At 35.3% G+C, this 15,334-nt stretch overlaps 1 protein-coding gene across 6 annotated transcripts in view; it reads right to left on the bottom strand.

Moving 5' to 3' along the window:
- VTI1A (vesicle transport through interaction with t-SNAREs 1A) overlaps positions 1–15,334 on the bottom strand; it is a 268,623-nt gene that overhangs the window by 203,747 nt on the left and 49,542 nt on the right. For 3 of the 6 annotated variants that reach the window (XM_084525735.1, XM_084525738.1, XM_084525734.1), the window contains exons 4-5: positions 9,886–9,963; positions 3,467–3,487 (exon numbers count right to left, since the gene is read on the bottom strand). In XM_084525735.1, the coding sequence (XP_084381861.1) occupies positions 3,467–3,487; positions 9,886–9,963 (99 nt within the window). The remainder of the gene's footprint in view (positions 1–3,466; positions 3,488–9,885; positions 9,964–15,334) is intronic. The other 3 variants (XM_084525737.1, XM_084525739.1, XM_084525736.1) reach the window with 1 other exon arrangement.

Below are 15,334 nucleotides of genomic sequence, written 5' to 3'. Positions count from 1 at the left end.
GACCCAATGTGAAGGTCAGGAAAGCTGCAATAACAGTCTATAATAATTAATAGACTTGTCTAATACACAGTGGATAGGTTAAGAGTAAATTGCAAAAAAGCTTTTTGCATTCACGGGGGGCAGGCCACCAAGAAAAAAAAAAATCAGCACGAGCACTTAATAAAATTTAAAACCGTAAGTTACAAAGCTGTAATTGAAATCATGACAGCAACTAGAGTGGTGCATGTTCTTAGGACTCATGGTCAATCTAGATAATTAGTGTTAATTTTACTTATTTTTTTTTATTATTATTAAAAGGCACCTTTTCATAACATCTTCTGGTTCCTCTCCATTGCTCATTAGGAAAAAAAAAAAAAAAAAAAAAAAAGCACATGTAAGCCTTCAGTGTCTTTCTCCAAATATGGCCACCCCTCCCCCCCCCCCAAAAAAAAAAAAATAAAAATTAAAGAACAATTAGTGTTAAATACTCTAAATTTTGTGGAAAAAAAAAAATCAGAATCCTAACACTATTACACAGTATCTCTCAAGAAAGAGAAGAAGAAGTGGGAGAGATGCTGGGGGGGGGGGGAAGCAAAGGAGTTTAGAGGATAACAATCCTAAAAAGTAACACAGGAGATTTAACAACAACAACAAAAAAAAATAGGCAGAGAAAGAGTGGGCACAAGGACCAGAATATTATAATTGCAGAACAGATGTATAGTGCTGTAGTGGTATACTAAAAATTAAAAGGCTGGCCTGCTATGCTATGGAAGAGGGGGAAAATAATCAGATTTCACATTGCAGTGCAGAAGAGCTACCCAATAAAAAGAATTCTCATGTAGTTGTATATTTTTTTATATACTATATAAGCCACAATTCATCTCAAAAGTAAGTCGTAAGCCCACAGTTCAGTTCAGTCCTACTGTGAGCAATTAGAATACTAAAGCACGGCGAACTCAGTGCTAACATTAACTCAGAGCAGTTTCTTACCTGATTTCAGAACCTTTCCACCAAAACCATACTGTAATGAAACCTAATTTTTATTACAAACGATGGTGTTATTTACATGGTTTGGCTTTGGAGGCACACAGCCCTTTGGTCAGGAAATGTGTGCCCTGCAGTAGCAGCTGATGCTTTCAACTGCTCCCCACCCCTCCCCAAACTCCTTCTCCCACAGTATCCCGTGCTCCCAGAGAGGTGGGTAGTGAGGTGATTCAGTGCGTCTTGCAGCTTCAGAAACAGCTTCTATCTGGAGTTATATAAGGAAGTTTTGCAAAGTGGCATGCTATCACTAGAGATTTTGTCATTCCATGTGGGCTGGATTCAAACTGAGATCTCAGGAGCTCAAAAGACAGAGCGGCACAGCCTCTGTGCAATCCCGTGTACGGTGTGTGTGCCAGAATAGAGCCCGGTAATGAGAGGAAGCGTAGGTTTTATTAACAAACAGTATGGCAAACCACAATTTCTTTTAAGATCTGTTCATACCTCCTTAGGAGAACTATAATTGGGGATGCCTTGATGTTTTGCTATGCGATGAGTTAAGAATTATGCCTGAGTCACCACAGTAGCCTTCATTTAAACTTGAATGTGCATTTTGCACTCAGTGTAAAAACACTATTGCAATTACAGCCTATCCAACACATAGTGGGTCTTTAAGTAGAAGAGAACAGAATGCTAACAATCGTTTTCTAAATTATTTTTCTCTACCTGTTCAGTTTTGATCTAGATAAAATGATAAATCCATTTATTTAGATTGCTTTGCTGCTGCTCTCACAATATACAGAGAAAGTAACTTCTGAGGCTAACAAGGAAAAAAAGAAAATACTAGAAGCAATGTAAAAAAATGAGAGTAATTCTAAGCTCCTAAATGTATGCCTGAGTTCAGTATAGCTCCCAAGTCCAAGCCCTGTGCAGTAACATTCTAAATTTTCTCATTTGCCTGCACAGCTATTTCAAAAAGAAGAGTAGTTAAGTAGCAGCTTTGTTCTTCATATCTGATTAAATTTTCAGAATAATTTACAAATTAGGAATCCGTACGTTTATAAAACTATAATCACTGTTTGCAAGCAAAAATGATCCTAGTATATTATTTTACAAAAGCACAGAAGCAGACGTGCAGGTGTTGTTAAAGGGTTGGACAAATGAATCTTGTTCTTCTGAAAGTAATCTCGGAAATCAGGCTGTACAAACCCTTGCAACAATATTGTCATCTGTTTAAATACTGGGACTATTGGGGAGGGGAACTCAGCAGTGGTGGGAGGGCTTTCATGTGGTTACATGTTTATTTTATTTTTTTTTCCGCTGTTTTACACTGTAGCTTTAACATATTAATATCAGCTCCACAAGAAGAAGGAAAAATAAAGCATTCAGGGAACTGCTGAAAGAATCTTTATATCACAAATATCTTACTGTTTCTAAGAATTCCCTGTAATTGCCCTTAATCTGGTTACTTTACAATTCTTTGTCATCCCCATTTCTAAAACTTACAAATCCTTTTCTCCAGAGCTCAGAATTCATTACTGTTTCAAAAAGATGATACCAGACAAATATGTGATGTTAAAATAGTCGTGCTTCTAAATATATTTATTCAAATACTTCACTGGTTCAAACTCCCCATATGAAATCCTTCAAAAATCTGACCCATAAGTAATCCTGACTTTATTGAGACCTTGGCTTTGGCAGCTATCAGGAAACAATACAAAAAAAAAAAAAAAAAAAAAACACAAAACAAAAAACCAGTTCAGATACCTGTTTTGCTACAGCAGTAACAGAGGATATTAATTTCAGAAAATATACTGAAACATTTGAGGAACTGACCATTAAAACAGACTTCTCTCTCTAAATATTTATGAGTCATTTTATAACTGGAAGAAAGGTGTTCTGGAATACTGATCTCTAGTGTTACACCTACAGATCTACAGCATGCACAAATAAATAATAAATATTGATATGCGTGCGTAGGTCTACCTGTACTGTATTTTCAGTGGGTATACAATATCCACTGTAATACACAAGCTGCTTCAGTACCTCACACCAAACATTACAAAATACTGTGTAATTCTTACAGTGTTTCAGCACAGGTTTTAACCAAAGCAATGCTTTCACTTTCAATACCAGTGTACAAATGTATTTATTCTATCAAAGATTTTTGTGATGCAAACAAGATTATTACTGTACCTGATTTGATCATGCTATTCTAACAAAGATCAAATAATAGGTTTTCCTTTTTTTCCTCTTCTTTTTCTAGTGCCTTTAAAAAATCTGCTATCAAAGAATGTTAATTTCTATGGTTTGATCTAGAGATTCCTATGTAAGTATACAATTATTAGGAAAAAAGAGGCACAACAGTGAATATTTTAAAGCAATGTAATCAATATTTTTGCTTTGTGTAGATTTCCCTGCAACAATGAACAAAAAGATCTACTTCAGATTTAGAAACTCAGCTTTAAAGGGAAAGCTAGACAACAAAAAGCAAGAAAGTACTCACCTCTTCACGTAATTTTATCAACTGCAACATGAACGCACAAAAAAGATAAAAAGGAAAGAAATGGCAGGAAAGAAAGATCAGTTGTGTGACAGGATACAGAATTAACATTGACAATTTATCTGTTTACATGTTTAGCATTTAAAAATCACAGACAAACACATTAAAAGAACCTAAACATAGACTACATGCAGAGTTTTTTGAACGAATAAAGATCACTTTCTCACACTGTCACATTAAACAAAGAGAATAGTGTGAAATTCTCTTTTAAACCACATCTAAGACACCATCATGAAATAAAGGGGAATGACTTCATAGAAGTCTATATTATAAAGAAAAAAAACAAGTTTACTATTCCTCTCCTCGAAGATTGTACAGCTGAAGTGGTTTTGTATATACAAGTTTTCAGAATGTTTTCTGTATATTTTAGTTGTGACAACTGATTTCTTATTTTACTAGCAGATCTAACTTATTAATAGATGACTGCATCTTTATAGCATGTCACTAATACTCCAATTTTTATATACCTTAGTTTGAATCTGACTATATTATCTATTTTTATTATTGAACCTCAAATGGAAACACTTTTTCAGGTTAAAAAAAAAGCAGCTTAGTTAAATGACTCAGAATTATGTTTTATTGCACAGCATATTTAATAATAGACAAAGGAACGGGGAACAAGATGAAACAGATTTCCCGCAGAAAAGACCCATTGCAGGCTCTTAATCCTAGACCACTATACAGTGTATGAATACACACACAGTGTACGTGTGTATACTTATATACTATAGACATTCATGTTTATCAATTTATGCTTGTAAATCAATGCAGTCTAATTCTACTAATAATATTGCTCTGACAGGTTTCCTATTAAACTAAATAAAAACCAGTGTGAATATCAAGCTATGTTGTAACATCCTCTCCATTTACAGAGATAAATTATTTGTACTGGAACAAAAAGTACAATTACTCACAACAAATGTCTGCGTAAGAGTGGCTCTTTATGAAAAAATTACAGTTCTCTCACCGATTCCAGTTGAATTCGAAATTATAACAGCTACATCATTATCTCATTTTATGCAGATACTTCACCTACAGTTTCATAACCCTAATTTTCAACACGTGTGTAAGCTGAGAATGTTTACTACTTATGAAGTCTCTCCAGCCGGGAGGAAACAAAAGCATTTCCACGATTCCCTATTGTTTCATATGGCTCGCCTGAACCAAACACCCGCCTCACCCCAAAACGGACAAAAAGCCTCTAACTACGTGTAATTGGAAGGGCTACTACTGCACCAAGTCGAGCTGAGACGGCTCCTCAGCACCCGGCTAAAGGAACTTTGCTAGAATTTGGTATAAAGAAAACAGCACTGTCCACCAAACTGGTTCTTAAATTCAAATGCTTGGCCTATCATAAATTGGTCTCTTTCTTCAGTTCTTCCCCCCCTTTTTTCCCCAAAAAGGCAAACATTAAGGCTCTTTAGAAAGAGACGATCTGGGAGTTGATCGCATAGCTATCTTTTCTTTCTGAGGCCACCATTCTTCAGTTGGCTATGATACTTAAAGGGCCAAAGTTTAAAACTACTCTCCCGCAATAGAGTCCATTTGGGCATGCCACCCTGCTATAATCAGTGAGGGTTTGAAAATGCTGCACATTTGTTTTTTCAATAGGTCCCAAACAAAAATGTTCTATCTTGTTTGTGCTGCATGGCTGAATTTAAGCTCTGCATAGGATTTGCTGCTAAGCTAAGTAATGGGAGAAGGTTTTCTTTTTCTTTCTTTCCTTCTTTTTTTGTTTTATTTTTTTTACATTGGCCGAAAGATATTCATTCAAATTAACAAAAGATGTATTTTTCCCCCATTTAACAATGCATTTGATGAAAATGCGTTACCTTTACTTTTCTATTTTTAAACATTTTCTGGTATTTTTATCATGCTTGCCGCTCAACTGTAAACTGCACTAAGCTGTGTGCAGCCACCATTTTAGGTTATGATAATCAGCATATTTTTGAAACAAAGATTTTTTTTTTCAATACAGAATTCGATACAAGAGGTAATCTGTTCCTTTGTAGGCTAAAAAAAAATCTGGTTTACGCTGGTTTGAACCAGTGGAATCTCTTGTGGCTAAGCCTTCTGCTGTGACTAAAATCAAAACTGCGCCGCAGAGAGCGAGCGAGATTGTGTGTATGTGTGTGTATGTGCGTGTGTGTGCCCGTGTGTCTGTGAGGCACACCACGTGATGCAGAAAACTACCGAATTTTTTTTTTTTTTAAAAAGCTGATAACGCTACTGCCGTCTCTGTCCGCATATAGATAACGAATAAATGCTGAACTCTATTAAACGCCCTTTACACATTATCGTGGGTCGAACACACAATTTTCTGAACTTATGATGACAGTCTATTTATTTTGCTATAAACCCTCGGCATGTAACGAACAGATTTGTGTCTGGTAATGATCTGCTCTGCCAGGGCTATATGAAATGATACCGACCTTCTTTAGATCTTGGGGAATTAAATTGACCAACTTCACCCCCTGGTCTGTAGCTGAAGTTTGACACACTTTATGCACAGCAAGCCCAAATCTAATATTATCAGAACTTTGTAGTCAGAAATTAAGTAGCCACAAAATATTTGTTCACCACAAATCACATATGCAGTGTATGTACATATGGACACATAATTTAACCTAATGTGAATTTACTTAAGCATATTAATTAACATAGTTGTGGAAGAGAAAGGATCAGTAAAATATTTCAAGAAAGTTGGTAACAGGGTACCTGACACTATTTTGGTAGAGAGGGATTTCTGATTTAACCCAATGCATACTTAGTAAAACACATAGAAATCACTGCATAAAACCAGCTCTGTGATTATTGAAGTGAAGCCACAACTTTAAGTAGCGTATCACTGCACTGAAAAGCTCAACAACTTTCACGGGATTTGATGATCTTTGAAGTCTTATTTGTCATTCTGGCCACCAAAGTAATAGAGCCCATTTAATACCACTTCTAGAAAATAAGTAACAAGCCGATGCACATGGATTTTTGGAGTTGTTCTTTTTGTTTGTTTTTGATGGGAGAAGGGATGTCTCCTGATTCTGCACCTCTGCACGTGCCTCACCTGACCACATCCACCAGATATATTTCAGAGGGAATTAATGTACACTAAGCAATGACTTCATTAAACACTAAAAAAAAAAAGTATTAAGAGGTTTGTATCGCTTATTAAACAACAATGCATTTACTTTAAATGAAGTTTTGATTAGCAAAATTGTATGATTTTCACAACCTCTTATAAGAAGTTTCTGTATGTTTTATCTAATAAAATTAGTTAACTATTAATATAATCACGATAAGGCAACCATATTCTAAACTGTCATCTACACATGGAAGACATGTAGGGGAACAAAAAAAAAGAAGAGGAAAGGCCAATCATCATGTGGTAATTCTTCGCTCTGTTCTTGTACTTAAATCTTTCTTCCTGGGAGAACAACTGGAAACTCATAACTACGTATTCTACCCTGTTCAGTACAGCTTTCAAATTGGCTGTGTTTTGCTGTAACTCCACCTTCGAAACGCAACTGAAAAAAACAGAAGTTGAATAAAGAAAAAATTCAAATTGTTTATTTTTCCAGCACTGCCCCATTTATTTCTAGAAACTTGATATATTCACACTAGCCAATATACATTAAGTTCCTTTTGTCTCCTCCCTGCACCAAAAACATTACACAAACATTCATCATGATGACAAAGACCATACCTTAAATGTACTGCTCATAAATGTATTTCCCTTGGGTAGTGTCCAACTCTAACCAGATATTCAGCATTTCTACTGGCAGATTTTACCAATATCTCAAGATTGCTGTAGGAGCAATTCTGAGCTGGCAACTGTTTTTGTTTTTGACAGCTCCATTATCAGAGGAATCCCTCTTCTCATCCCCTCTCCTCTTTTCAAGTTTGGTGACCGAACTGGGAAAGAAAAATCATCATTTTTTGGTTTAACTAATTTAACCTAGCCAAAACTGATTGAGAAGTAAGAGTCCTATAACAGTAGTCTGAGGGTCAGTCTAACCATCTGTATTACCAACAGACAAAAATAAAGCAAGAAGTTGAAACATCTTCAAACATTTTACATGCCTGCAAACTATACTTTCTTCATACTTTTTATACTTCATACTTTTTATACTTCTCATACTTTCTTCACTTAGTCCAAGTTTTGTATTAATATAATAATGCATAGGAGCAAATGTGGGGTAGATCTGGAGTTACTGAGTCAAATATGTTATCACATCGATTGTATGGTATATACCCAAACCTTGCACTTCATTTGGATAGAACTGCACATCCTGATAAGCTCAACCAAAGACTGAAGCTTGCACACTAACTGCTTGTTGATGTAACTAAAAGCACAAAACAAATACAAATATGAATCATGATATCTCATATATTGTGCCATTCCAATAATTGACCACAAACAATTTTTTTTGGAAATATTGGCTTTTACATTTTTAAAAGAAAGATAGGTGTTTCCTGTATGTTGATATTTTGTAGCATACTTCAAGAAAGCAAAGAAAGAAATTCAGTACTTTCAAAGATTATGGTTAAAGTTTCAAGTTAGGTTATAAAAAAGGACTTTGTTTACTGAAAAGACTAGAAAACCCTTCTCTTACCCCCTTCCCCCCCCCCCCCGAATTACTACCCCCCCTTAAATGTGTGCCATTTAAGAAATAGTCATTTGAAAGAAAAACAATCATGTTGACAAATGCATGGAAGTACCATTTGGTTCCTTAATGCGACCATGTGTCTTCCATCAGGTTTTCAAAAGAGATCACAACTTGCAAAAAGTGCAAGTGAACCTGTTATTTAACCATTCCTTAAAAAGTGAAAATAAAATATTTTATTTCATCCCAAATATAAGATACTTTGTCATAAGCATCACATTTGTCCTTTTATGTTTGAATTCACTTATTTTTTCTAGAACCATAAACATAGCAGCACCTTAAAGAAACAAAACAAGAATCTTAACACTTTTACAGGACTGAGTTAACTTCCATGACACACAGCCTGGGAAATTCTTCCCTCTGAAATTGTCCTTTCTGCAAATGTATTATTTAGGGATAAAAAAACCCCATCTTCCTTTTATTAAAATTGTGGACACCCTCCCTTGCTATAATATCTAAATTTGAAGATTAGTATCTTTTACTTTTAACTCTACACATAGATACTACAGCTGCTATACACTGAAGTCTACAGATAAACTGTACACTGTGCATAATTTCACTTACATACGTATTACAGTCTATCAGAGACAAAAATTTACACAGCACATTTAAAACACTGCATAATATTAGTGTTTAATGGGGTCTGTGTCTTAAAATTCATTTTATTGGTATAAGCCTCCAAGACTTACTTTTTTTCTACCCATAGTGAACTTATACTGAGGGTAGAAGATACTAAACATTTTGGAATGTGATTCTGTTTCCTTATTTAATGCTGCATTTATCAAGTAGACATTCAAACAAGCTTCAGTAGCAGTACCAAAATGATTTAAATTCTTTATCTTCAGAAGGGAAAATCTGATATTTATGAAAACTTTCAGCAAACTTCTCAAAATCTACAACTTGGATTTACAGCTGAACTGACTTTCTAAAGAGAAAAAGGAAAATTCAGCGTTTACCAAGAGATTGTCAAAGAAGTTTCAGCACCAAAAGAAATATTAACATGTGGGTAAAAGCCCCCTGAATATAATGTTCCCTTTAGAATTTTCAGCAGTCTAGTAGGATCCTCACTGCAGTGTCCAGAACAACAATATGTCTACAAGATTTTTAAAAAGCCTTAGAATTATCAAGCTTTCCTTCATTAAAGAGCTGGATAGCACTCTGCATTCTAGTACAACATACATCATGAAAGCATGCTTTCATTAGTACAACTTGTGTTTTTGGTACAAGAAGAGAAAATCTGTTTAGGGAAGGAATCACACAAGGAAACTGAGTGGGGTACAGCCTAATTCTGAGAGTGCACTTTCATTTGTTTTGCCTGCCAGTGTTGATTTAATTATACTGCATTATTATCAAAGCAGCATTATGTACTTTTTTATTCCTTTTACATGTGTTTGAGGTGAAGACCTTGGCTTTGTCGGCAAACAGCGCGTTTCAAGTTATTTCTTAAGTACTAAATAATAAAGAAAAGAGAAGAAAAGATTTTTTTTAAGATAGCAGACAGTGATCACAAGTTAAAGGGTTAAATGTAAGATCTCCAAGAAACATTTTGAAGTTGATTAAGACCCCAGCTTTGCATTAAACAGTATCACTTCCACATGAGTTGTTGCTAATGCTGTTAAGGAGCAGCTTGAGAAGCCCAGTGTGCCAGTGACCTCCTTCACCCTCCAGCCACCCACTAGGGCTTCTTGATTAGCATCCTACCTGGTTCTCTGAGGAATTCCCGTCATCCCCTAGGAGCTCATTCCGCACCTCATCACTGTAGGCGATCCGTGACCTTTTCTGTAAAACAAAAAGAAAAAAGGGTTAGGAAGTAAAGCTCCAAAGCCATTGGCATCAAGGCTGATCATCTTAAACCTCGAGAGCCCCCTAATGGATACCTATTTGATAAAAAAAAAAAAAAAAAATTAAAAATCTGCAAGTAAAAGTTATTAAAAAGTTCTTCAACTGCTGTATTTTGATAAATCAGCATGGAAAAGTCTTAGCATTTCTAAGAGTCACATCCTCAATATTTCATCAATGCAAGAAGTTTAAGCCAAGCCCAAGCCAACTCATGTTGGATCGGTTCTAATAATCAGGTAACCTTGAGTGGCGAAGTGCTGAAGTAATGCATGTGTAGGAACAAAACGCATTATTCTGAAGAACACTTATTAGTTGGACACAGAACTCAGAGTAACACTGCAGTAATGCTATTAAATAGGAGAATGACTTTTTTCCTTACAAAAAAAAAAAAAAAAAAAAAAAAAGGAAAGAAAAGAAAAATAAGAATGAGCAATGGGCATTTGACAAAATTGGTTGAATTTACATACGTAGGAATTTAACAAGTTTTTCCTTTGTTGCTAATGCTATGAAGGCCTCCAGAGAAAGGACTAGAAATCAAATACCAAAAGAAAAGAGAGAAAACTGCAGTACTCTAGTTTACAGCAGTTCATGGAAACACCACAAACCTGAGACAGTCATTCATTAGACTATTACAACTGATAGGCATTATTCACAGTTGATGAGCACTGGATTTTCTCATGAGCTGATCACTATATTGACTCTTAACTAGATCAAGTGGCAAACAACTGAAAGCAAATGACTGAAGATTACCAAGGTAGCACAACATTCACTGGAACAATGGGGAAGTCCATAATAAGAATATTAGTCCAGCTTTCAATTTCTTGGCCAAGTAACACACTCAGTGTTAACAGTATAAGTTAGTTAATACTCCCACATTAACCATAAAAAGAGAGAAAGGATTTTTAACATATTGTCTAAAATTATGCATTTTGTATAACTGAGCATGGCTATGACCAGTTCTACTCTCCCTCAGAGGAAGAAGCCCTTTTTTTTTTTTTTTTTTTAAACTGATGGGAGCTTCCCTCCCACTCCACCATGTAGTCACTACCAGTAGGAACTCAGCATAAGAAACTCCCTCCTCAAACCTTCCCTAATCAGAGAATTGTGCTAAAAAATGTTCCTGACTGTAACACAGGAAATAATTCATTAGAAATCATACTGAGCATATGGAAATTCATTCTCTTTTCACCTTCCACTAGGAAAATAGCATTTTAGTAAGCTTTACACTAGTCATCTCAGAGCAACACATTTTAACATTTTATCTTGTGCATTTCACCCTTTAATACACCATTGTCATTGCAATGCTTCACAATTTGTGATTTAGTAGCTAGTGTTCAGATCTGGACTATATACTAAGGCTAGAGATGTACGTAGCAAGGACAAAGCATACCATGGTCCTGCTACAAGAGCTGAGTTGTGCCAAATCTTTTGGAGATCTCAGCTGTCACAGTTTCATACTAACCAAGCTAAAAGTACTCTACAGCATTAAAGGAAATGAGAACCTTTAAACAGGCTGTGGTATCAGAGCTGCCTGTTTAAATTATTCATTTCATCACTATGGGGGACTAAAACACTCCACAGTATGCAAGAATATCATATGGAGATAGGTTTTGTTTTTCTCTTTTTTCACCAAAAAGCCAACAAATTGGCATAGATTGCTCAATTACATTATTTTCCTATTTTTATTTGATACACATCAAACAAGGAAGGAAATTACAAATATATACCAACAAATATCTAGACTTCTTTTCTGATTAAGATTCAATCTCCCCACTTGAGGTCCAGTACTTCAGCTGTACAGTCTCTCCCACTTGCACAAAATGACTCAGCCCCATTGATTCTGTCAGTGTTAAATGTATTTTATCATTATTAGGCTGAGATGGGGAGCATGATGCTTCATGAGCTTGTTCTCCAGTGAACAAGTTGCCTAATAATATGTGGAAACTGAGATGGGCCTTGGTTACATATCCTTTATTTGAAAGATTTAACTGGCTGATATTCTCATTCACAAGAGACTGCATGAAAGAAAGGAAGAAGAACATTCTTCATGGGAAAGAAGTAAATGTTAACAGCAACGCAGTTTTTAAAGGCTCTTTATAATCCTTACATCATCACCGCTGAACTTAATAAATATATTTGTATCATTGTTCTTTCATTGTAATAATCTGTCATGATATGAAAATCGGCAATTTTATTAAAAGAAATAATCCTTTGACTACAATTAGGTGTAACTCTTTGCCATAATCAATAAATAATTTGATACTACTTTTGATCACAGTTCCACTGCCAAATGAATCAATAATATAAAAGGAAAGGCCTTTGAACTAAAGTGTTCGTTTGTTCTTCCAGGATTTGTCCAAAATATCAATACATTCATATCTTCAATTACTATTCTTATTTTTATTAAAGTAAAAGTGCCAACAGATTCAAGTGTGGCTAACAAAAATAGTGAAAATGAAATGGTTCATCTGAACTCAGCAATAAAATGAGTTTTAGGATTTTTTTTTTTTTTTTTTGAGTTTATAACTATCAGCTGTTTATAAATATATACTTTAGCCAAATGCAAGAATGATAGTTTGAGCTGGAAATGTCACACACTCTGCTACAGTTTGAAGGAAACCAATTCATAATGCATTTTATAAATAGTTAATGACTTCTATACATAAGCTAACCAGGCAAATCAAGAAATTGTCAACATTTTTAGTCTTAGTTGTCAGTTACCACTGTCTACTGGTACTTTATATGTATGTTTCTAGAAAAGACAGAAGCTTTACAGAGTTTGTAATCCAAGGCATTTCTGGGCAGCTCAGTATAAGTTTAAGAGCTTCTATGTGCAGTTTTTCGTCCGTAAAGGTCTGTCATACAGATAAGTTTTTCTTGTATTTTGTATTTTTCTTGTGTATACATGCACAAAAAGTCTAAGCACCCAGGAGTTTTTACTTCATTGTACACGCTTCCATTCAAATGCAGCATGCACACGAACACACCGCTACACAAAAGGGTTAAGCTACTTTCTACAAAACTTCAAGACAGAGAAAGTTTCAGGGGCTGTTTTAAATGTACTACAGTATCCAGACCTTCTGACAAGGAAGAATTTCTGATTCCAGGCAGATCTCTCTTGGTTTATGAACAGGATTTTTGCATACTGATTGGGTGATTTTCTTAAAGCCCTGTTCAAACAGATACACTTGCTCAGTTCTGTCTGGCAATTTGGCTTTAAACAATCTGTCTACTTGACCCAAGCCTTAACATTTCCCAATAGAACTGAATGTGTTCATGGGCAAGCACAGCTAAATTAGAATTGAAATGAATTAACTCAGCTTAAACTAATTAAGATCTGTGATCTGCAGTACCACCCCCCTGTATGATTCTACATGTGAAGCAGGGTACATGTAACCAGACTGTAAGAATTCTGCTACACTACTAATCTGAGCATAACAATGAAGTTCGTCTATTACTAAAGCATATGAGAAGTTAATTTCCACGGCCTACACATGGCAAAGCAATTGCTTAAATTGCCTCACCTGGGAATTTAATACAATGTTATCATCAGACCAGCCACACTGTAAATAGATTTATAATGCTTTCCATGTGCTAGTCTAGGTTGCATATGAATTAAGTAATGATCTGGTATTACAATACAATCAGCTAGTTCCCACACCTGGCAGACAGGGTATTTTGCTAAATTACTACCTATATAGATGCATCACAACATAAAAACAGAAAAGGCAATGGGAAGAGAAACAATCTACATGGTGTATGACTGATTTTTACATGGTAACCAAATAAGATGTAGATGGAAAGAGGTATCCAAAATAATCTGTTTCCAACATCTGTACAACAGAACGCATACTTATTCATTTCTATTCAATTTTGGCTTAATTTTCCGCATTCTATACTTTAATTACTCATCCACATTCTGAAATGTTCCCATTAGTGAAGGCCACAACTAGCCAATGCCCCCTCATTCCAATGCACTTTTAGCAATCAGACAAATAATTGCTATAAAGTATCACGTATTTTCATACCTAAACTAAAGAATAGCTTTCCTCCTAAATGCTAAGCAGCCCTCTGAACAGACGACCAAGTCTAGATACATTTCAGACAAAGGGCCCAGCAAATCCTTTTGTCCCAACCTCTCCATTTTTCAGCCTCAATGTTTTAAGAATAGATTAAACAGATTTTTTTTCTGTAAAATTTGTAAACAAACAAAAGGGCTTATTTATTCACAAACATCTGTTTTCATTAGAATTTCCTAGTATATATAAATGGTTTAAAAAAACATCTTCAGGCATCTGTTTCAGAGTTTGGCCCTGCTCTACATGCAAATAAATACACAAGATTAGCATAACCAGAAATAATTCCTAGGAATAAATTATTTTACTTTGTGTTCTTCAAGAGTACTCAATTTTACCATTGTTCATGTTAAAACAAGGTGAAAATGTGACCTGATCTTCAAACACAGTACTGCAGATTGTAGACTTTCACCTCTGCTTTTCTGAATAGATGCCTTAAGTATTTTTGCTGAGTAGAAATGGAAAAGAGAGTTCAGCAAATTTAGAAGAGAAACAAGTGACCTTATCTAACAGCAACACAACACTTCTTCAGGAAATAACTGAAATTGATTAAAAAATTGTGTTCAAACTACAGTTTACAAAACTTCCTCATTTTGCTGTAAAGGTGATGCAGGAACAACAGATCAGATACTTCAGACTGCCATTAGAAATGGGTTTTCCTGTTCCTAAATAGCTCAGTTTGTGAATAAGAACCAGGAAACTGGTTACGTAGTGTATATATATGACATGATGCAATGCTGGACTTTCAAGCATTTCCTTGTGAAAATAAAACCATAAAGCCGATATATTTCTGTCTGAAAGGAAATAAACTATTCTACAAAACCTATGAAACTTCTGACTGAAAGAAGTAATTCAACAGTACATGTCAGCTGGCAAAAGTCAACGTTTAAGGCACTCTCAGTCTCTCCTCTCTCCTAATACACACAGAAAAGATCCTAAACACCTGTGAAAGAAAATGCACAACTTAAAACTGGTATTCTGCCACTCTGACAAATGCTGTTGGCATCCTACAACAGAGATGAATCAAACTTCAAGCGCTAATGTGAAATTAGTACAGAGATACTATCACCCATGTTAAGCAGAATTCACAGGTCTATAAATACTCTTCCATAATCATCATCAAATACACTTTTAGTTTCATTATGGGGTGAGGGCAGAGAGGAAGGTCAAGGAAGGTTGTGTCCACGAGGACACAACGCCTTGTATAATATTGGTAGAGGAAAAATGAAGCTTCT

Source organism: Aythya ferina, assembly GCF_964211825.1.
Source record: "Aythya ferina genome assembly, chromosome: 7".
Lineage (NCBI taxonomy): Eukaryota > Metazoa > Chordata > Aves > Anseriformes > Anatidae > Aythya > Aythya ferina.
This window is presented reverse-complemented; position numbering and strand designations above follow the sequence as displayed.